Here is a 23,790-nt window from a genome sequence, read left to right on the forward strand (position 1 = left end):
AAAATATAAAAAGAAAGAAAATTAAAATATGTTGAAAAGCATCTTCTCTCTGTACTGATTCCCAGGGCATCTCATGAGCAGGTGTGAGTTCTGCATCTCAGCAAAACCATGGACCTGATTCATTTTCTGTTTTATGGAAGGAGAAAGGTACCCCTTCAGAAACCAGCAGTCCCACATCAGTCCCACATAAGCTTCGTTCATCAGTGGGCGAGAGGAGGGTCCCCGGGCACCCTGGATACTGGACCATTTCCCCCAAGTGCCTGCTGGGATCCCCACACTGGGACACAATGCTGCGGCTCACGTTCCTGTCTTCACAAAAACAGACAGAGAAGTCCCCAGCAACGAAGCTGCATCGAACATCTTGTCTGAAAGGTCACCCCCTTGGAGGGGACAGTGCCATGTAGCCCCACATCTGGGCACCCTGCTAAGTCATGATGCTGCTCAGGGAGCAGTCCGTCATCCAGCCACCTTGGCTTTCCCACCCAACTCCCAATCCAAGGCCGAATTTTGCTTAGCTTAGGAGACTTGATGAGTGCACTGCCCCAAGCGAGATGGCTGCAGGCCATCAGCTGAAATAGCTGCTTGTCATCATCTCCTTTGTCCAGGCTGTGGGCTGGCATGACCTGCCTCCACTCCTTTTGAGATCCTTTTACACTCAGCCTTTGAAGGGCTGACTGACAGCAGGACCTTGATCTTTGCTATCATCTTCTTCCCCCTGCTTCTCTCCCTTTCCTTTGACATCTGCTCTGGTTATTTCCCCCCTGTGCCTTTTGGGGATCTTTTTCTCCCTTCTTTATTGTCCCCTTTCCCCCTTCACAAATCCTCTCCCTACCATCCTGGGTGGCCAGTAGACTCCCAGAATAGCCCTACTGTGTGTTCAGGCGCTCATCCAAACTACCACCATGTTCACCTGGCATGCTGGGGTGTGCTGGTGACCATGGGTCTCGGGACTGAGCCAGGACCACGTTGCACCCTGGAAGCAGCCAGCCTGGTGGGATGCTCTGCTCCAGCATCCTTCCCCAGAAGTGCCCATCTCCTCATGCTGTGGGGCAGGTGTATTGTGTGGACCTCACAAGTATCATGTGGCCTCACTAGAGAGGGATGGTCAAAACGCTGTGCCATGGGCTCCCTCCACAACAGGTTGCCCCCACAGTCAGGTGGCCAATGCAGCCCAGAGCTCTCTGCCAGCACAAGCAATTCCTCCCAGGTCAAGGACCTGGCATGGTGTGGGGGGGTGTCACTTACACCCAGACGTGGATGGCACAAGCTCGGGGGGACTTTAACTCATCTCAGCAGGCTGGACCCCTTCCTGAGGAGCACAGAGCTCTTGAGCTCAGCTGACTGCTGGGAGCAGGGTGAGGGAACACAGCAGAGCAACAACCAGCCGCAGCACTGCCTGTGCCCTGATGCCTGATGCCCCAGGCTGTGGCACAGGCAGAGCCAGGGTGACAGGTCTGTCCTCCACCACTACCCTTGCGGGATGGTCCTCCTGCCACAGAGGTGTTAAGCTTGCAGGAGGGAGATCTTTTTCTGAGACAGTTACTTTGATGATGCCTGCATCTGTAAAATCAAGACACCATCCCTCCAGGGGTGCCTGTTGGGTTTGAATCAAATGCTGCTGGCATGCAAGGGTGGCTCACACTAGGGCATCATGCACAGTAGCAGCCTTCTGCAGATGGGTGACCAGTGCCCGGCAGCAAGGGCAGCACCCAAACCCTGCCTTGATGCTTCTAAGCAAGCCTGATGCACACCTTGCTGCCTTGCCAGACTGCACCACACAGCAGGGAAGTCCTCTGACCTTAAAGAGTTTCTTCTCCAAAAGAAGCAGAGCCCAGGAGTGCACACTCTTACATGTGAGAGAGACACAGGGCTGGAGGCCAGGCTGGGGTCCGGCCCCCACCGTGGCCAGGTCCTGCCTCAACCCTCTCCAGCCAGGCTGGCTCTGACCTCTCCTGGGCTCTGACCCCTGACACTGGGCCTGAGCCCGTCTAATGTGGATGGTTTGACAGAGGGAGATGCTGCTTCCTAGAGATGTTGAAGTGTGTGGATGGCAAAAACATGCCCACCCATCTGCACCACACTGCTGACCCCTCAAAGCTGTGTGCATGGGCACCTCCTGGGCAGGTCTGGGTGTGCCGCAGCCGCCACACCAGAGGACCTGAAAGGGAATCCAGGCACAGTGATCTGTGATCACACATCAAGGACAAACAAACTTGTGCTGTTGTCTTCTCCCATGGCAGGGAGATAGACATCAGCAGGTCCTATCAGTGTCATCAGGTCACTCTCTTTCCAGTTAGAAATGAGTTGTTACACTGAAAATAATTTACCCTTAATGCCAGCTGCAGGGACCAGAGCATGCATTGCCATGAGGTTATGCTCCTTCCAATCCATCTGCTGTCCCTGTGTCGAGCTCGGATGTCTCTCCTTCTCCCCCAGCCCCCAGCTCTCCTCTCAGCTTTCAGAGCCACCCTGGCTCCCAGGATGTGCATTTAGCCTTTCCCTTCTCCCACCACCTCCACTGCTCCCCAGAGATGAACAAGGTCAGGAATGGGTGATACATCACCACCAGTCCCTCTGTAATCCAGGAGGGACCTGGGAGAAGACTTAGCCACCCAATATCCATCAGCTCCCAAGGACATCACTTATGCTAACATCACAAAGGTGACATTCTTCTTGCTTCATCTGAGCTATGGCTCTGGTGAAAGCACCAAGAGACCAGCGTTTCCAGAGAGAGTTACTGACAGTGATGGGGGGATGCTTCTGCAATTTGAGGGTCCTTGTCACATGCTGCCCTCCACTTGTGAGCTTCGTCAGGCTGGGAAATTAGGGTTCTTGCTGTTCTAAGTGTCTCCAAAAGCAGCTACCCCATTCAAACAATTCAGCCGTGTGGTTTGGTAAAGGCAAACAGCCAAGCAAATGGTACATTTATACAGTGGTATAAATGGGCTGGAGGAAAGTAATTCCTTTCCTTGTCTCTGATCTGCTTGCTGGCCTTGGCAGGGTCACTTCCCACTTCTGTGGCTCTTTCTCCTCTGCCTCTCTGCCTTGTGCATGCAGCCTGCAGCCTGCTTGGAGAGAAGCAAGAAAAACAGGGGCTGGTCTGAGCTGGGGTATCTGGTGCCTCAGGAAGAGCAATAGCTGTGACCATTGCTGCACACTCAGACCTTCCCCCAGCCTGCAAGCACTGAAGCTCTCCCTGCCCACCTATACCCACCCGACGTACGTTGAATGCTGTGCCCATTTGGGGCCTCAGTAGGAGGCTGCTAGCTGCTTTAGTGGATCCCTGAGCACGGACTTGGTGGTGGACATGGAAAGCCACAGTGAGGAGGTGGAGGCAAGATGGGCAGATGAAAAGCAGATGCTGCTGGGGTGCAGCATGGCAAACAGCCGTCTCCCCCAGCATTGTCTGTCTGAAGCTTTCAGGGAAGGGAAGTCTCAAAGCTGGGAAAGGGAGGGAACGGGGAAGCAATACTGGAGAAGCCAGAATCCATTTGCCCATGGAAATCTCCTTATAGCCATGCAGGGTCTTGCTGTACTCAACACTTTCAGGGAGGGGACTATTCCCACCCCGCTCCCCTGCCTTTCTCTATGGCACTGCTGCGTGGGGACGTTTAGACAGTGAACGGGCAGCCCAAGGCCAGGCTGGCAGCGTGGGACAGTGAGCAGGGCAGGTGTGCGGGGCAGGCCTTTGCAGGTGCAGGGCTATGTGGGCAATGCATCTGACACGTTCATCTCCACACTCCCACCCTCTGGGCTATCTCAGATGCTGCTCCCATCTTCCCAAGTCTCTGCTACCTTTTTATCCTCAGTGCCTTTGCTCAATGGGAACATCCAACCGAGACATAGTGATGCGCTGCCATTTCCATGGGCATAAGTGGCTCGGAAGGCACAAGGCAGCCCGGCTGCCAGCACAGGGAGGGCTTCAGCCCAGTGGGAAGAGGGTAGCAGGACCAGCCCCAGCCAGGGGTAAGCCTGGGGCATGGCATGCTGCAAAATTGACGGCGGCCGGCTGCAGTGAAAGAAGGAAAGGCTGATTTACACCCCCGCCGTCTCCACGCTGCTTGATTCCAGCAGAGCTAAAGTGCCGGTTTTGCCTGTACTGGGCCCATCGCGGTGCAAGATCCTGCCAAAGCATGAGAAGGATGTGCGGTGGAAAGCGTATCAGGGGTGGTATTGTCTACACGCAAATGCTCAACTTTATGTACTTTTAACTAGAGGTGTAACAGATGGTTGCATTTCAGTCCAAGCAGCAGAGAGCCATGCCCATTCCGGCTGGAGCCAATCAATCCCGCCACTCTGGGGAAAACGGCAAGCTGGGTTTGGAAGCGCGGCTGCCAGCAATCCAGAGGAAAGCTTTGCACAGGCAAACGTGGGCTGCTGCCATGCGAAACCGGGGAAACGGGATTAAAAAGCCATCGAGGCAGACAGCAGAGCACAGCGCCATGGGCCTTCCCGGGAGCAAATGGTGGGAGAGACAGCGAGCAGCCGGGGCTCAGCAAATGCGCATCGGCCCAACCGGCTGCTCCCACACGCTGGCACAGGGAGGGGAAGGGAAAGGGGTTCACTGGGGAAGGGAGAGAGGTTTTGCGGGGATGGGGAGGAAGCTGCTCCCACACCACAGGAAGGGGCTGCCTGCAATGCTCTGCCTGTTCATGATGCTCTGCCTAATCCCCTCATATGTCCCCACACCCCGCAGTGTTGTTTCTGTATGGGATGGGGACTATCCCCCACTGGTATAGCTCCTGCTCTTCATGGCCCCACAGCCAGGGCAACATCCCTGCTCTGAGCTCTGGGACCAGTGGGGATTGGGCACAGGAGTCTGCAAACCCCACCTGGCTCTGCTCCATGGGGGCCCCAGGGCACCACGGCTGGAGCTCTTAGGGAAGGAAGAGCCCTGCATTGGGGAGATGGCCTCCTCCAGTGCAACTCACACCAAGAGACCAGTATGGACAGGGCTGAGGCAACTCCTACCCCAGGCCCCACGGGGCAGATCTGCCACTGGTTTCTGGGCAGCTTTTGGCCTGATGGAAGGGAATATGGTAGTGTAGAGGTGTCTGAGCTGGGGTAATTCAGGGATGCAGTTTAAGGTCTGGAGTATAAGGAGGTGTGTGATGAAGAAAGATTATCCAGTGCTGGTTATGGGAAACTGAGCTGCAGATGACAACTAGGAGGAGTTTTTGACATAACAGCCTTCAAGATAACCAAGAGCAGGGGAAAGAGCACAAGAAGGAAACCAGCATCATCACCTCTCTGTTTCTTAGGCTCTTCACCACCTAAAGCAATGGCAGATCATTGCTCACTTGCTGGGGAAGATGCTGTATTTCCCACAAATCCCAATAGGACCAATTTATCCTTACGAGGTGAAGGGCTAGGTAAGCACATGGGTTCTGCTAGATTTTCTAGGCCCACATTGTGGGGTAAAACATCTGAACCACACCTTCCCTGAACATCTTCCCAAACCACATGGGCATCTCTGCCTACAGGGCACGCAGATTTGTTCTTTGCATAGTTCACCCTTCAGCAACAAGGCACACTTGAAATACAGCTTTGTCTTTTTTTTTTTCAAATATAGGCTTATATTGAGAGAGAAGGATAGACAGACCGACAGAGGTAAAACTTCCCTGTGCCACTGACCTCCTACCAGTGAACTGGCAAGGCAGAAGCACCATGGGAGCAGATACAGCGAGAGGCAGCCAGCAGCTGAGCCTGTGGTTCGTTTGCGAGGTGCTCAGCAGACACCCGGGGTTTGGGAGGTGCCCCTCGGGATGCACCCCCCGGGGGCTGCACATTACAGCAGTGCAGATCATCAGATCAGCAACTGCAATGGGAGGTCGCAGGGAAGAAAGTGATTTTGTTTAATGGCTTCTGGAGACTGAGGGATTTTGGAAAATCACTAGAATTGTGGATCCTGGCACGAAACCCATGCTCCGTTTCAGTGCTGTCAACACCAAGCAGCCAAAAAAACTGGGAAGCAGGTTCAAAATCATGAGAATGCTTAAACCAATGGAAAAAAAGTGTGGTTTATCCTTGTCCCTTGCCCTGGGTGGTTTTTCCATAACATCTGCTTATCTTAAAGCTTATCTGCTTATCTCTGTCACCACAAAACTCAGGTGAGAAAACCCACATAAGCAAGCTGAACTGCCCCCAAGATTTTGAGTGAAACATTAAAAACTTGCAAAAATCCAGTGAAGCAATGAGACTGGGTGACCTGAGGAGTCTTCCCAGCAGAGCAACAGGCAGCCCTAGGGCTTAAATCCTAGAGGACCACTTAGAGGGAGACATCTGCATCAAGGACATTTTGGTCCCTGCCCATCGCTGCCATGATTCACCAGTCCAAAAGTTGCATGCATATGACAGAGACAGAAACGAATCCCAGCAAGGGGGCAGGGAGACGGCAGGCAGCTTTCTGCAATTAAAATGAAGTATTTCAAGCAAATCTGGCTCTTTCCTCACTCCTATCACATTGCAAAAGCCTCAGGAAGTCTCTCCAGGGGCTTCCTCCCCAGTTTGGCAGGGTTGGTACCCCCCACAGTGCCATCCAGCCTTTCACATCACCCCCACAGGGCTGGGGGTTTAACCTGTTTCAAAGACCCATCCTCCCTCCTCCCTGCACCTCCTCATTCTCTCTCGTAGTCACGTTCCCAGATACCTCTCAGCAGATGTTTACGGTGCTTTTGTAAAACATTTCCACTTTCTGGAGCTTACCAAGCGCTCTCTGTCTCGCAGGTGCTCTGTCTGGAGAATGCAATGTCATGAAATGACTGGTCTGACAGCAGGCATATCCTCCCCCAGCTCCTCTCCCTATCTGACAGACAGGGTGCCATCTCTAGACAGACCAAGAAAAACCTTGTGGAGGCTGACGATGCTTGTCCTTACACTTCTGCTATAACCCTTATCATTCCCAAGGCATGATAATTTCATAGCAGGGCTCGAAAGTCCCTTGGGTGTTCCCTCTGCATTCAAGTTTCTTGGATGTTTCATTTTACATCTGCAAAGCCCTCCTGGCCCTGGGAGTGTGGGGTACACAAAGGCACCAAAACCTGGGTGGGCAAAGGAACAAACCCATAGTGTTGCAGCACATGATGGGGACAGTCTCATCCCGGCAGCTCACCTTGGGTGCTGCCAGTGGATGCTCTCCACCTTTGTTCAATGCACTGGTGCCCATCTTGGGTCCATCCCAAGAGAGTATGTGTGAGCCTCGAGTTCCTGGTCTGCTTTGCCCTGATTCCTCGGGAAACTGGAGATTTTGGCTGACTGGGATGAGCTCCCTGCCCCACTGTTTCTGTTTCACCACTGCAGCCCCCGTAGCCAACCCTTTGTGTTCACAGATGTCTTCGCTCATACATCAGCCAAGCCTCCAATTCATCCTGGTGGCCCAACATCTCTCCCAGGTGTTTGCCCAGCCAAGGACACCACAGACATCCCCACTGCCCACAACACCATGAATGTCATTCTCTCTCTGAGGTACATCTTGGTTTTCCTTGGTCTTCTCCATCAGCTGCTCAGGCCTGAATGATAGGAGATTCACTTCTCCCACAGTCAGCTCCGTGTTTCCAGGCTGACAGGCTTTACCAAGGACTACGGATGTCTGTGCTGTCAGACAGGCTGAGGAGTGGGTGAGCAGGGATTAACTGTGCATCACCTCTTCCTGAACAAGTGTGAGCGGACGGAGTTATCAGGTGGCAGATTCATAACAAATGAAAGGAAGATCTTATCTGCATAGCTTGTAGATCAGCCGTGAAACTCATTGCCCCGGGATATCATGGATGCCAAAAGATTATATGGGGTGAACAAGTGGTTAGACACGTTCATGGGAGAACAATCTATCTGGGGCTATAAAGCACAAAGGTATCACTTCTGGCTCAGGACTCTCTGAACCACAAACTGCCGGGGGCTGGGAAAGTATCCCAGAGAAGCATGCCATATACTTGCTAATGTTTGTATTATAATAGTATAATGTAATACTATAGTGACAATAATATACTGTATAATTGGGTCTTTTGCTCTCTCGGGACATCCATCACCAACCAGCAGTGGAGCCAGGATACAGGGCTAGACAGACCTTCATTAGAGTCTATATGGCCTTCCTCAGGCTCTCATATATGGTGACAGTATAGATCAGTGCCAGGCTGACTGCCATTACCACTCCTGCAAACACATAGCACTCACATCACTGAACTGCCTCGTTGATCTCCAAAGGAAATAGTCAGGGAGGGATAAAGCCTCTGATTCTGAGAGGGTTCATGAACCTAGATCTGCATGTCAAATCCCTGCCTGTGCCAGGGAGAAGCGTGGTGTTAAGCTGCGTGTTTGACTGAGCACTGGGTCTAAAACCAAATGTGTCGATCTCTGAGTCAGTGTTGTTTTGGGTGTGGATGTCTGCGTCTCTCCTGGAAAGTTATTGATGAGGGAAAGGCCTTCATCTGAAAATAGCTTTTTGTTTCCCAGGAACAGCTTCTTTACCATCGCTCATCTGCTCTCACCTGATGCAATAACATTGACTTTTCACCATGGTTTTGCCTGATTCCCTCAGCACCTCCAGAAGCAGCACCATCTCCCATGCTTCTGGTCCATGGAGAGCCGCTCCCATTCCTGGCACAGCCAGGTGCCATGACATGTAGGTCTCAGATGCTGCCCTGCTCCATTTTCATGAGCAAGTATAGACCCTCTGCCCCCATCCACCAGCTTGTAAAGCAGAACGAGCCTGGCTTACCTCATGCAGGCATTTTTGGGACTGAATCCACAGCCTTTGGGCAGAAGAGCATTATGGGCTTAACACAAGCTGGTCCTGGTTCAGACAGCAACCATGACTGCATTCCGGTCAGTGTCCTGCCCCAATCACCTTCACACCTACCTCCGCCGAGACTCCCACCTGGGAAAGAGACCTGGGGATGGGGGCCAAATTTGACCCCTCCAATACCAGGGGAAAGTTTTGGGAAGAAAAAGCAAAACTTCTTTTCCATTCAAATATAACTAATAATAAAACCAGGGAAGAGCAATGTTGGAAATATGCTAAGTAAGCAGAAATCTGGCTAAACAGAAGTTTTCCACAAGGCATCGGGAAATCTCTGAATTGCCATGAGTGCCTTATTTAGTGGTGTGTGTGCTTTTTGTCCACACAAGTTCCAGTCACTGCAGCCATCAAACATTTTTTAATAGGAGCATTAACTTAAGAATAGCTAACAGTAATATTCCTAGCTGTGTGGAAACAGCATTTTATTAAATGCTTCACACAGATTTTGTATAATAAAGATGAATATATTATATCCTCTGCCTCCCCCAGAGTGAAACAATAATAGGAAAATAAAAAAAAAAAAGCCAATAAAGTGAAACATAAATAGAACATAATGGGACTAGTAGCGAACTGAACTGACTATATAACATCTGCTATTGTTTGCCTGGCAAACGCAAACAAGGAGAGAAACCAAGAAAGATTTGAACAGCCCTAACCTCTTTCCCCTCTGCTGCAAGAAAGCATCACTGATATCCCAAGCAGATCTGTTTCAGAGCTGCCGGAACAGTACAAGGCACAACTTGCAAATTTGTCCTTAAACAAATGTGTCAGATTCCTTTGGCTTCTGTGCATGGAGCAATTTTCACAAGTCTTTTGATGCCAGCCAGTTTATGTGTGAAAATATTCCTGGGTCTGGCGAGTTCTCGATGCAAACATTCATTCATTTCAAAGCTCAGATTTTGCCATGTGTTTGCCCCTCACTATTCTCCGGTTTCTGAAGTCCAGTCACCCCGTCAGCTGAGGCGAAACAAAGCCATGGGAGCTGGGCAACAAATCCTGTCAACTGAAGAGGTACAGAAAGAGCCGACATCTATGAGCAAGGCCTCAGCTGGCTCCTGTATATCATAACTGGGGAGCGCTTGCCTGTATCCAGGACCTTTAGAGAAATCAGGATAACGAAGGGATCACACAGTGAGCAGAGGGAATAAAAAAGAAGGAGATATTTTTGCCAGGCAGGTCCTTTGCAGGTAGTAATCTGGCAAGCTCACAGGTGCTGTGAACCCAGGGCTCCACATCTGCAAAATCCAGTCTGGGTTTGTGACCAAACTTAAATCATAGCCATCCCGACTGATAACAGAACTGGCTGGAAGCTGGGGGAAGGAAAGAAGAGCTAAATGCCTATAAAAGTCATTTTCTCTTTTATTTGTTATCTTGCTTGTAATGATCACACCATGTTTCCTATCTATTTTTACAGTAAGTTGTACGCTGGTCTCAAGAGGCCCCTGGATGACTTATTATTAGCGATGTCTTCTTATTATGGATGGTGATTTATTATCAGAATGATTCTATTTGTACTGGGTATGTTGTTCCGCTGCCAGCACAAAGCTCTTACCATCTTCAGAGCAAAAGGTCATGTTCTTGCAGCACTACGTGCCCAGCTCTGCAACGCTGAGCCGATGGGTCCGCTGATTACACACTTGCACAGGGCAAAAAGGCAAAGACCGAAGAGAAGAGCAGCCCTGGTGCACCCACAGCACTGCAACTGCTCCATCGCTGTGGGGTGCATGGGTACTGCTTCTCCCGCTGCTGGACTTTACTCCTCCTTACCCTCGCCTAGATCCCTTGTACAGAATGAGGTCACCATTTAAGGATCTGTATACATCTTAAAAAAAATCATATCTTCTGTAATTTTTACCTTGCATTACCAATCAACAAGTGTTTAACCTTGGGAAATCGAAATCACTTTTCTACCGTGTTCTGGAGTCCATGTACTCCAAGGCTCATGGACACTCTCTAGCTATAATAAGGGACCATCTGGAGTTTGGCAATAGGTTTGCAGGACACAGGAGACTTTTAACACTGGTTTCTTTGCTGAGACTGAAAGAAGCAGCAGGAGTAGGTACACAGCTTTCCAAGCAGAAAATCACAAGATTTAAAGTGCGGGAGAGGGGCTGCTCCTGGAAACCTGTCCTGTGGTTTGGGATAGACCGAACTAACCCATCCATGGCTGCTTTCCCATCTCTGAAGCGGCAGTGAGCCCCAGGGTTCCTCCTGATCCTTCGCAGGAGCCCTGCGGGGAGGGGGGGCACAGGATCCATCCTCCCTCCAACGGCTGCTGCCCCACTGGCATCCCACCCACTCCAGCGAGGGACCCTTTCGGGTCCTGTGCCTTGAGGCTTATTTTTCCATACCTGGTCTCACCAGACTTACATCCTCCCTCATCACAGGGCTGTCAAACCAGCCACAGACTTTCTCGAGGGTGAGGGATGCCCACGCCAGCCAGACCCTTTGCATACCCCAGACTGCATGCTTTCTGCTGTTTGTGGTTTTAATACCTCCCTTTCTGGGTCTTGCTCATCCCCCTTATAGCTCTTACTAAGGAATGCTGGTAGGTCCTCATTAAGTTGTAACACTGATGACGGCAGATGCAGAGAACCTGACTGGTGTTGTCATACACAAACAGAATCCAGACCCACGTGTTGCTGCATATTTGGCATTAGTGAACACCCGCTTTCCACACCTGTAAAAAGCAGCAGAACTAAATAGACCCCGAGGAGATTTCAAGCAGAAAAATGGGAGAAATCTTGAGGCTGTTCACTACACATGCTTTACTCAGTGCCCAGAAAAAAAAAGCCCAGGCAATAAAGTTCCACCATTGCAAGCAATAGTACATCAGCTAGAAAAGAGCCCTGGGTGCCAGGCAGGAGGACATGGGGATTTGGTGCCACAACATGTCACAAACTGAACAAAACAGAGAAAGGACATGGACTGGGCCCCAGGATGCTCAGACGTGAAATCACTAAAGATGAGGCATTTTTGTAGTGATATAAACCTCAGAGTTCAGAGTCTGAATCATTTCCCGAAGAGTGGGAATTAGGGAAATGCCTAACAGGAGAGCTTTTTTTCACCCCAGCCTCCTGCAGGAAGCTCTTCTCTCTCTCTCTCTCTCCATCATACCGCCATGCAGCACCGGAGACAGGGAGACAGCCTGATCCAACAGCGATCGGTACAGAAACGCTGTAAGCTGACAGCAGCTATTACGCAGGACGGGGAATGCCAGCCACCATTACAGGATGCTAAAAGTACCCATAGAAAGAGCCATGCCTGATTCAAGCCCATCTGAGGAATGTGTCTAAGGTTCCTGGGGCAGAAAGCAGAATAAACTAAAAACAGAGGTGTAAAGCATCCTATCAGAGGTGTCTGCTGGCCATGGCCAAGCTGTTGGGGAAAGGTCACTTTTTGAGGCAGGTCTGAGACAGGTCCCAAGCAAGATGCAGAGAGCAGCTTGGCACTGGAGAGCAGGGCAGTGGAGCCCTGTGTCCAGCAGCAAGGGCTGGGAGGGGTTTGAGGATTATCTTGTGAACCCCTGCTGTGGATGGAGACCACAAGAGTGCAAGAGAAACAGGGGAACAGAGAAGAGGAAACCTGCAATACCCTGGCTGGGTCCAGGGGTATGTATCTGCTGCGGTTTGGAAGCAAAAGAACAAGAGGCATCTGAGGCCTTGCAAACTCACCTCACACATGAGTTGAAAGACAGGTGAACTGCTGTTTGACCCTACCTCTAGCTGCTACCCCTTCATAACAGGACCCGAGAGGGACAAGGGGAATAAATACAGCAAGCCTAACATGAAGGGATGGATTTTAGGGACATTTTTCTTTCCAGCAGCACTTGTCTGAGCTTGGAGAGGTCCCATGAGGTCAGATGGGGTAGGATGTAAAAAAGGAGGGATGGAAAAACAAGGTGCTGAAAGAAAGAAGTGAGAGGTAGGGAGGAGCAGTCTCACAGCACTCAAAGTTGGAAGAGATCGCAGTCAAACTCTGACTTCGCATTTTGGTGCTGCTTTTACAAAGGGTAGAAATATTAGTTTTTAATTAATTTTCTTATTGCAGTTGTTGGAAGGGGAGGAAGGAGGGGGATCACCTTCAAAAAAGAAATACAAATAACTGCTTTAACAGGAAACTTTTGCTGCTGTAATTTATTGGAAGGCAAAATGAGCTCCGATTACATTATCCACCCGCACTGTGCCGGCAACACGTACTTCGGATATTGCGCTATAATCCAATGACTGCTCCTGAATTATTAACACCAAGTTGTTATTAGAAGAAGTTGCCTGGCTTATTTCCGCCATTCTCTCCCCTACTCTCTTTATTAAGTTTCAATTGATTCCCCACACCTCCTTCTGCCCCCCAAAAATGAGCCCTCGCCTCCCCGGCTCCTTCATAGCTGCCACAAACGTTACTTGCTTTTGGCAGCCTGGTGAATTATTCACGCGTGCCGGGAGCAGCAGAGATATTACAGGTCTCAGAGGAGCCAGCGCAGCTCGTCTGGGCTGTCGCAGGCCTGGGTGACTGTGTCGTCGCTCCCCCCCCCCCCCCCCCCCCCCTCCGCCCCCGGTTCCTTCCCACAAAGTTTTGTCGAGCCCCGAGGCCGGAGCGGGGCAGGGGGGCACCCCGCGAGCAGCCCCTCCTCCGCTCTTCTCCCGGCTGAAGCGAGGGAGCCCCCGGGCCCGGGCCGAGGTGGGCATCACCCCGGGGCTCGACACCCCCAGCCCAGCCCCGCGGGGCCCGGAAGGGACCGTGATACCCACCGCTGCGCACTATTTCCAGCCTCCGGGCGCGGCCCGGGCGCTGCCCGCCCCCGCTCCCCTGCGCCCATCCCCGCGGCCTCAGGGCCAGCTCCGCGGCCACGGTGCACCGGTTCCCCGCCTCTCCAGGCTCTTCCCTGGAGCCGCGAGGGGCTGGAGAGAAGGCTGTGGCTGCGTCCCGTCCCAAAACGAGAGTGACCGGGGTCTGAACAGAGGGGTCGGGGCTGCGCTGATCCCCTCCGCCGGGTCTCTCCCGCTTGCCCCGCGGCCCGGCCTCGCCTCTCCCGGGACTGGGACGGGGCAGGGAGGCCCCGGGAGCTGCTAAATCTCTGCCGCCCGCAGAGACTGGCACGGCCGAGAGGCCTGAAATGCCCCCGGCCGGCTCCGTCCTACCTCCCTGCCCTCCAGAGGGGTCCCTGCAGATTGCATTTATCGAAGTATTTGATTTTTTTTTTTAATAAAATAATAAAAATCAAGTTCTCGCCTTGCCTGCAGCTGGGACGAGCACGTCCCGGCTGTTCTTCCCGGGGAATCTGCGTCCAACTGGGTTTCTTGGACTATAAATTAAAATACTGGAGTTTAAAATAATAAAAATACGTTCAGATGCTCGTATTCGCCTTTCCCTCGCGGGGACCCCTGCGGCGGCTGAAGGGGAACCCTGTCCCCGGGGGGGAAACCTGGAGTCTGGCTGGGGAGCCAGCAGCGCAGACCGGCTCTCCAGCCCCCACAAACCCCGGAGAAACCCCGGAAACCCGTCAGGAGAGATGGCTCGAGAGGGTCTCCGGCCGTGTTAAGAGGAGAGAGGACGTGCTGGCCCCGACATTTGGGATGGGGGCACCCCTGCTGTTCTCCCCCGCCGTGGGAAACGCTCCCCGCGGCCCCGCGCAAGTCGATGAGGTGGCCGGAGGAGTCGATCCGCCCCGGGAGTTACTTTTAATTTGCGCTTTACAACGGCTTGCGAGGGAGGCGGGCTCCCCTATTTTCCTTATACCCTGCTCGGGAGGATCCCCATCCCCGCTTACACCGGCCCAGGGGCTCGCTCAAATTTAGGCTCATGTCCCTCTCCTGGCCCTGCGGCAGGGCGGCGGGAGGCGGCCCGGACACCGGGGCTTCGCGGGGGTTTTCGGGGGGGAAAACAAATCGGGCCCGGGGGTGGGCAGAGGGTGCCCGGACCCTCCAGCTCCGCCGGCCCCGGTACCACTGGGCCGCCCCGAGAGTTCGTTTGCAAACGAAAAAGCCCCGGGGAAAGGCGGAGAGCCGGGCACTGCGCTGCCTGCCCGTCCGGGGGGGCGGGGGGGGACTGCCCCCCGCTCCCCCGCTTCTGGCAGGGTTTCTGGGGAGGCGGATTTCGTCCCTGCCCGGCCCCGCGCAAATCTCATCCCTGCTGCCGGAGCCCCCCGAGATAACGGCGGCTTCTCCGCTTTTCTCTGCCGGGGAAAGGCCGGGGCTTCGCGGGGGGGGTGCGCTCCCGCCGGGTCGGGCTGGGCCGGGCGCGCTGCCCCTGGCCCCGGATCCCCGGCCAGGGGGGCGGCCACTGGGGTCAGGTTTATTTTTGGTGCAGCGAGGTTTTTTCTTCCCCAGGGAGCTGGTTGCGAGGGGAGGAAGGAGAGGGCGAGAGGTGTAAAACGACCTCCAGAGATGGGCTCGGCCGGGGAGTTTCTCCCCAGCTCCGCAGTGCCCCCCGGCCCCCCGACACCCCCTCCCCAACAGAGCCGGGAGGCGGCGGGCGCCCAGCTCGGGGCGGTTGTTTGCCAAGGGGAGTAACGACGAGCAGTGCCCGCCGGCGGTGGGGACACGGGACACCTGTGGGTACATTTTACCGGCAGTTTTGCAAGAGAAGGCTGGGACAGGGACCTCGGACCCCGCCGCGGCTCTCCCTCCTCCGGGCTCCACGGCGGGTCCCACCGGGCTCTCTCCGCCTCTTGGCACTCGCAGCCCCAAACTTGGGGAGCGCTTAAAGACAAAAATAACAGTTATTTCCTAGGTTCCCGGAATGCCCCCCCCCGGCCCCGTGCGGGATGCTGTCCCAGGCCGCGGCGCTCGCTGTCAGCTGGAGAGCACGGAGTTTGCTCCTCTCCGTGCTGCTAACAGGGAGCGGTAACGTGTTTAGACCACTTAAACTAGGCAGACATAACTGGGAGCCATGCACGGCTCAGCTATGCTGGGAAAGGAGGTGTCATTTGTACGCAGTTACTTTGGTGATCAACACTTGAATGATTTATGCCGCCTGCTTTAATTATATTCCTGTGACATTTTCCTGGACAAAAGTGGGCCGCGCACAGCCAAAGCCGGGCAGCCCCGGCAGCGCCCTGCCGCTGCCTGCCGTGCCCAGGACGGGTCCCGGAGGAGGGCAGCCACGCTGACACCTCGAAATACGGCTCAGGGGGCGGCGAGGGCAGATGCCTCCAAAGATGCTACTGGTAGCCGGAGGGATATTTTGCTCCCCTCTCAGCGGTTTCTGATTCAGCAGTAGTTTTCTGCTCCGTGGAGGAGGAGGAGGAAAGGCCGCTGCTTTACTCGCTTTTCTTCCCCGGTGAAAAGCGGGGACCCGAGCCACACTTCCCCGACGGCTCTGGGGGACCCCCTCATCCACCCCCGGGTACAGCGAGGGGCCACCGTTCCCTCCAACCCTGGTCCCCTCCCCACCTCTCGGCCGGGGAATCGACCCAAACTTTTCCTGCCTGCATCAAGAGGGGATCAGTGCCGGGTCCCCTCCCAGAGGGACTGGAGCTGGTGGAAGGGGTGGGGAGGGAGTTGAAGCGCTTCGGATGAGGGTGTTTTTCCCCAAACGACCCCAAAGCTGGGAGACACGACCCGCAGCTATCTCCCGGCGGGACGAACAGGAGAAGAGCCCGGAGGGATGCGAAGTTCCGTGGCGGCGGCCAGAGCCGGCCTTCGGCTGCCCCCGGTGCCCCCCACTGCTCTCCGGGGCCCTCCGAGGACGGGGAGATGCGATGGGACCTGCCGCGGGGCACCAAGGATCCCTAATTCGGGGGTGGGTGCCAAGAGGGCTGCCAAAAAAAAAAAAAAAAAATTAAATTCCGAAGGGTGAGGAGGGGGATGCTGAGCTCTTCCCCTAAACCGGGGCGGGGGTAATCCAGCCTGCCCCTCCTCTGATTTTTGGCCACCCCCGGAGGGCAGAGAGGCAGTCGTTTGCGAGGAGCGAGTTGCAGAGGTTGCAAAGGCAAAGTGAGCGCCGGGGAGACAAAATCAAACCCACCAAAGGCGCTACCGAGCAGCCGAGAGCACAGCGGAGAGGGGTCGGCAGGACCCCGCCGGGACAGCCACGGAGCGCCGGAGTGGGGGGAGAGCGAAACCTGCCCCCTTCCCTCTCAGCCACCCACTTTCTCAATGAGGTGCTATTTTGGGTGGGGGGGACACACACGCTGGGGACAAGGGCAGGCGGCAGGCCTGGAGCCACCGGGCTGAGCTACTCATGCAAAGCCTGAACCCGGCTCTCCCCTGCCAGGCAGCGGCCGAGGCAAACGAAGAAGGGTCCCCCTGGCCCGGAGAGCCCGTGCCGAGGCTGCTGCCCGCCCCCCGGGCTCTGCCCCTACTAGGGAGCCAAAAAAAGCGAGTTGCGTTTACAGCCCTGTTCCCCCGCGCAGGCAGGGAAAGGGAGATGCGGTCCGTGAGGAAAAACTGGGGATCCGGAGCGGTTTGCGGGGCTTCGCTGTGTCTGGCGCAGTTTTGCCCCTGCCCTGAGCAGAGCGGGCTGCTCTTGGGGTCGGGGCGCAACTTGCGCCCCGGGTCTCCGCTCCGCTCCGCGGGGAAGGCGGGCCGGCCTGCAGCCCGGAGCCGGCGGCGCCTCGGCGCATCCCAAACGCCCGCCAGTCAGCCCAAATTCTCACCCAGGAACGAGACTATTTTTCTTTCTTCCCCCCCCCCCCCCTTTTTCTTTTTCTTTTTATTTTTTTTAAAAATCTTATTTCTGTAATTATAACACCAGCATCCCCGGCTGAGTTCTCAATAAAACCCGGATCCTGACATAAAACGCCACGCTGGAAAATAATGCGAGGGGACACAAGGGAGAGGAGGAAAGTCTCTAATTGGTTAAAATATGTTTAAATCACTTCATAAAACCCAAGCAAAGCGAAGCAAATAATCCACCTAGCAAAGCAAAGAAGCCGGGCGATTTAGAATCAGTGTAATTCGCTCCCCCCCGACCGGCTCCCCCCAGCTCCTCGCAGTATTTGATATGATGAATAACCCAATATAGGCCTTTAAAAATAGGTCACTGCATAAAGAGACTCCCAGAGAGCTATAAAAAATGGGAAGAGGGCGCTTTAAGGAGAGGAGCCATTTGCTTCTTTTGTGCTTGTTTGGTACCTAGCGGCCTGGGAGCTGCCAGCCGCCCTCCTCCCGCCCGTCAAGGTGAGGAGGGAAAGTTGGGGCCGGATCCGGCCCCGGCCTCTCCTCCAGCCCCGCCGCCCCGCGATGCTCCCGACCGCCGCCGCCCGCCCCGTCCAGCCCCGGCCCTGGGGCCGCGGCCCGGCCGCCCCGCGGGGAGCGTGGGGGTGCCCCCGCGCAGAGGGGGCGCCGGACAGTTCGCACACACACCCCTCCCCGGCTCCGGGCTTTGTCTCCGGCCCTGCAGAGCGGCGAGACCGAAGCGGGCTGGTGGCCCGGGTACAAATAATAAGGAGAGGTTCTGGCCCCCACGGCCGGTCGGGCCGCGTTTCCCCCGAGGGTGGGGGGGCTCAGCACGCCCCGCCGCCGCTGCCCCCCTCCAGAGCCGCCCGCAGGCTGGCAGCAAAAGGCCTCGGGCTGGCAATCGGCCCTCTCCGGCCCCGACACGGCGCTGTGCTGGGCGGCGGAGCCCGGCCGCTGCCCGCCCCTTCTCCCCGCGCTACCCCCGGCCGGGATCATCCGGCGCCAGCGGAGCCGAAGAAGTCGCCGACATCCCGGGAGCGATCCCGGCCCGCGCCCCGCGCCCCTCCGCGGGCACCCCCGGCACCGGCACCCTCCCGGGGGGGCCCTGCCCCGCCGCCGAGCTGCCCCCGCCCCGGCCCCCGCAGCCCGCTCCGGCCCAGGGCGCTGGGAAAGAGGAGCACGACAAATTCGGCGGAAACCTTCGGATTTTATTGGAAAGGAAAGATCTGCCTTACCTGGAACCAGGCTCTCCCCTTCTTCCCCTCATTAAAACATCAAACGGCTCTGGGTAGAGCCAGAGAGAGACATTTTAAATAAACTAGTAGCCGAAATTAACAGGAGGGAGAAATAGAAGAAAAGAAAAAAATCTCGGGGGGAAGACAAAAAAAAAAAAAAGATACCGCCGGACATTTTTCGTTTTGTTTTGTTTTCGCTTATTATTATTTTTCACTATACCGTATTATCCTGATGCAATAAAGGCTGGTTTGTAATGTAATTTAAAAATATATATGTCCAAACAAATAGCAGGGCCAGAATATGACAAGTGCATTCAGCATTATAATTCAACTGGGCTCCACCTCCATACCGCCTCCTAATTAATGGGTCTCCGAACTTGCAAAAGCCTGCATTGGACAGAGAGAGAGAGAGAGAGGGAGCGAGAGAGAGAGAGGGCGAAAAGTGTCATTGAAGATAATTGATTACCTCCCAATCAACAATAACTTGTTAGCAATAGTCAATTACCCCGTCTCTTCTCGCCTCTTTCCCCCTGGTCCGAGGTCTCGGTGCGAGGGCTGCTCTCCCCCTCTCCGAAGTCTGTTTTTTAATTTTTTTTTCTTTTTTCCTTCTTTTTTTTTTTTAAATTTTTGGGGGGGGGTATTCGCTTTGGGGGGGGGAGGACAGGGAAAGTGCTGCGATTTGGGGTGTTGCTTAAAATAGCAGCTGAGAAGAGGAAGAGAGAGGAGAGAGAGAGCGAGCGGAGAGTGAGAGGAGAGAGAGAGAGAGGGGGGGAAAAAAAATCCCCGACCCAAAACCCTGGGACAAGAGGTGCGGCAGGACCACCTCTCGGCGAGGGACCGACGGCAGCTCCGCTCCCGGCCGCAGCCCGCCGCCCTGCCCGCCCTGCCCGCGCTGCCCGCCCTGCCCGCCGCCCGACGTGGCTCTCCCCGGGAGGACCCGGGGCTCCTCCGCCGGAGTTGGAGGTGGGCTTCAACTTTTGCTCGCTGTCTCCGCCGCCGTCACCCCGCGGTCCCGCCGGGGGCTTCTCCCCGCGGCAGCGCATCCCCGTCGCGGGTGGGGAAGGCAGCCCCGCGCGGCCCGGCCCCACCATGACTTCCAAAGAAGACCCCAAGCCCTCCTCGGGGGAAGAGCGGCGGCGGAGCCCCTTGGATCACCTCCCTCCGCCGGCCAACTCCAACAAGCCCCTCACTCCCTTCAGCATCGAGGACATCCTCAACAAGCCCTCGGTGCGGAGGAGTTACACCCTCTGCGGAACGGCCCACCTCCTCTCCGCCGCCGAGAAGCACCCCCCGGCCGGGCTGCCCCTCTCCGGCCGGGCGCTGCTCTCCCAAACCTCGCCCCTCTGCGCCCTGGAAGAGCTGGCCAGCAAAACCTTCAAGGGGCTGGAAGTCAGCGTGCTGCAGGCGGCCGAAGGTAAGCCACTCGCGGAGTGGGGGGATCCTCCCGCAGGTGGGTGCCCCGCTCCTCCCCACGGCCTGTTTTTCTCTCTCCCCCCCCCCCCCCCCCGCATCTCCCGGGGTGTCGCACGGGGTGGGATGGGGGGTCCCTGAGCGGCCGGTAGCCGGCGGCATCCTCCCCCCCCGCGACCCTCGGGGTGCGGGAGAGGCGGCTTTACCCCACTCCCCCCCCCGCTCCCGACGGGGCAGGGTCGTGGGGTCTGTGGGCTCGCGTGGGGAGGGGGGGAGGGGGCTGGGGGGGTGGACACGGGGAAAGCGGCGACAATCTGGCGGCTCGTCGGCAGGCAGGGACGGGATGACGATCTTCGGGCAGCGGCAAACGCCGAAGAAGCGTCGAAAGTCGCGGACGGCCTTCACCAACCACCAGATCTACGAGCTGGAGAAGCGGTTCCTCTACCAAAAATACCTGTCGCCGGCGGACCGGGACCAGATCGCCCAGCAGCTGGGGCTCACCAACGCCCAGGTCATCACCTGGTTCCAGAACCGCCGCGCCAAGCTCAAGCGAGACCTGGAGGAGATGAAGGCCGACGTGGAATCGGCCAAAAAGCTGGGCCCCAACCCCGCCGTGGACATCGTGGCCTTGGCCGAGCTGGAGCCCAGCGCCGAGGGAAGGGGCAAGGCGCGGCCCGGTTCCCCGCCGCCGCCCCCCTCCGCCGCCCGGGAGCCCGGCGCCCCGCCGCCGCCCCGCCCCGCCTCGCCCCCCACGGAGCGGCCCCGCAGCCGCCGGGACAGCGAGGAGGAGGAGGAGGAGGAGGAGGAGGACGTGGAGATCGACGTGGATGACTGAGGGGCGGCCGGAGGGCCTCCTCCACCACCACCACCACCTCCCCCCACACCCCCCGGCCCGTCCCGCTCCCCCCACCCCCCCCACCCCGACAGCTCCAAATTGGCACCCCCGGCCCCCCATCCCGGCCCCGGCAGCGCGGCGAGGCGGCTGCTCCCCCTCGGTCGGAGCAATAAGCAATAGAAACCCACCACGAACACACACAAACACAAATTAATTTAGGGTAGAGTCGATATCCCTCCGCCTGCCACATCTTCGGAATGGTGCAATTACGGACGGCTTCTGTATAAATATTTAAACGTATATATTGGATTTTTTTTCCTTCCCCCTTCTTTTTGAGGTTTTGATTATTATTTTTTTTAATAGCTATCAATGACGATTATTTTGTCTATAAGGGAGACGCGTAACCTTGGAATAAACTCGGCTTCCAACAGATGTTTGGGTAGGCAGTTGTTTTCAAAGACTTCCGAAACGAACCATTTTAGAGGAGATTTAAGTTAGACTTAAAACGGCAACAGCAAAAATTAGCCACTTTCCTTTCCTTGCATGTTTCAGATGTGCACGAAGAATTTTTTTTTTCCTTTTAAAAATATTTTTTTTCTTTCGCAATCTTGGGAACTTGGGGATGGGTTATAATGCAAGTTGAAAAATATATACTTTCTTTTTTTTCCTAGAGCATAGAGATTTGTCTCCAATGCAATTTCTGCCTCATTTTACCAATTAAAAGCTATTTTTACCATTTTCTGCTATTGTTGTGCTTTTATTAAAAAGCTGCCTTTCGTATTTTTGATATGAAGGTGGTAACAAAAAATCGAAAATGAAAAAAAAAATCCTAGAATTATTTTTTACTCTTTTTAGAATTTTTGCATGCTACGGAAATAAAAAAAGACAAATCCCAAGATCGATACATTTAAATATTACACTATAAATTTAAAAAAATGTACAGATTTAAGACCTGTTTTTGTTTGAATTGTACAAATTTTAAAAGGCCTGCTATTTAAGTTCCGATAGGGACAACGTCGCTTTATTTACTGTCTCTTAGAATTGTACAGATAGCTCTTTTTTCCGATACAATAAAATCTTTACCATTTTAATATACTTTTAACGTCCTTCTTTGTGAACGAAAAACCGCTCCGCTGGTCCGCGGTCACACAGACTTTTCTCCCCAGGAATCTCCCATCCCGTTTGCATTTAAAGTTACTTTAACCGCAGTACCTGTGAGAAAATGACAAGGAAGGAGCACACGAGCGAGAACTTTATGACTTTTTTTTTTTTAATTTTTTCAAGGTTAATGCCAGGTAGAGGTTTAGCAGAGGGAGATGCCGGCGGCTCAAGAAGGCGGGAGGTGCGGGGAGCGCTTCCCCGGCGCGGAGGATGCGCGGCGGCGGGAGCGCGGCGGGGCCAGTGGGGCCACCGGCATCCCCCGCCCGCACCACCGCTCCCGCCTCCAGTGGGGTATTTCCAGCCCCAAATTAGAGAGGAAACGGAGAGAGGGAGGGGGAGTAAAAATAAAATTTAAAAAAAACCCAAACAAATTCGAGCGGAGGGGAAGGAGTTATCACCAGTTCGGACAAAAGGAGCGGTGGGTGCGAGCGGGGGGAGCTGCCCTCCGCCCGGCGGGCCAGACCTCCTGCTTCTGGGCAAAAGCGCTGCTACGGGGACACGAGGCTGGAAAATGTTTCATTTCCTCCCTTTCCTTTTTTTTTTTTTTTTTTTTTTTCTTCGCCAAAATTAAGGCTGTGGTGAATGTGTTTTCTCTTGGCAGCGTGACCTGCCTTTGGAGCCGAGCAACGTGTGTTTCTCCCTATTCTTTGCAAAATTTATGTGAGAAAGACAAATCTGGTGTACAGTGGCAGAGCTCGGAGGAGAAGTGTCCAGATAAGACAGGGTTGGTTTGTGGGTTGGATTTTTTTTTTTTTTTTTTTGGTCCAGTTTCTCCGAGGCTAAATAAATCTTTCTCCTCTTTGAGAATGGATGGGGTTGTAATTTTTAGCGTAAAGCATGAAAACTGGGGACAAATGAGCCCTCTTCTCTGAAGTGACAAGCGACAATGGAGCATATACAGCCTCCTGCGGTTCGCCATGCTGAAACAAGCGTGCCCCTCCGCAGCAGAGAGAAGGCGAGCGCTTGGAGACCATATGGTTTTTGAATTTTCTTCACAATTTCCAGACAATTTGATGGATTAGGTTAACCCTCCCTTCCACTGTTTAACTCCACAACAATGGGAGCAGAGCTGTTCTCCTTTCGTCGGGGCATCTGTGCGCTTCTATTCTTCTCTCTTTCTCTCTTGGTATTTGGAACAAGCCTATGAATTACAATGAAATTCACTTTTCTTTAGTATTATTTGGAAGAGCACTTGTTTTCCGCCACCTCCCGCCCCCACCCCGCCATCCCCTCTTTTTTTTTTTTTTTTTTTTGTTTGTTTTTTGTTTTTTTTTTTTACCTCCGAGTGATAGCTTTGACTTCTGTCCAGATCTCTCGGAAAGCCTTCAATCTTGTCCTTAAGTGTTTTTATGCTAAACAGGCAAATCGTAAATGCTGAGAAACTGTGACATTTATGTGAAGATCTAGTTAAAGGGCTTTATTTGTTTTCTTTATCTGTTCTTTTTTTTTCCCCCCATTCCCTCTCCTCTTCCCCCTCCTCTCCTGTCCCCTCCCTCCCCCCAGTCTTTTATTCTTTTGTCTTGGAATGGATTTAATGAGGCTGCAAACACTACAATTCAATATAACCACGAAATAAAAAAAAAAAAAAAAAAAAAGGTGGCTGGGTGTATGGAAAACAGGCTGGGAGTTAATTTGGATTTCTGATCTATTGACTTCTGTGTGCAAAGAGAAGAGATGCCGGGCCGTCTTGCACCCGCAGAAGTTTACCACACGTGGCTTGGGCGGGTTAGTAAATAA

At 54.3% G+C, this 23,790-nt stretch overlaps 1 protein-coding gene across 1 annotated transcript; it reads left to right on the plus strand.

The window, feature by feature from the left end:
- The first annotated feature begins 18,653 nt into the window (after positions 1 to 18,653).
- On the plus strand, positions 18,654 to 20,892 carry LBX1 (ladybird homeobox 1). The gene is made up of 2 exons (XM_074830070.1): positions 18,654 to 20,061; positions 20,390 to 20,892. Exons 1-2 carry the CDS (start codon positions 19,737 to 19,739, stop codon positions 20,890 to 20,892), a joined length of 828 nt encoding a protein of 275 aa, XP_074686171.1. The 5' UTR covers positions 18,654 to 19,736.
- Positions 20,893 to 23,790: the final 2,898 nt, after the last annotated feature.

This window comes from Strix aluco, chromosome 7 (genome assembly GCF_031877795.1).
Source record: "Strix aluco isolate bStrAlu1 chromosome 7, bStrAlu1.hap1, whole genome shotgun sequence".
Classification (NCBI taxonomy): domain Eukaryota; kingdom Metazoa; phylum Chordata; class Aves; order Strigiformes; family Strigidae; genus Strix; species Strix aluco.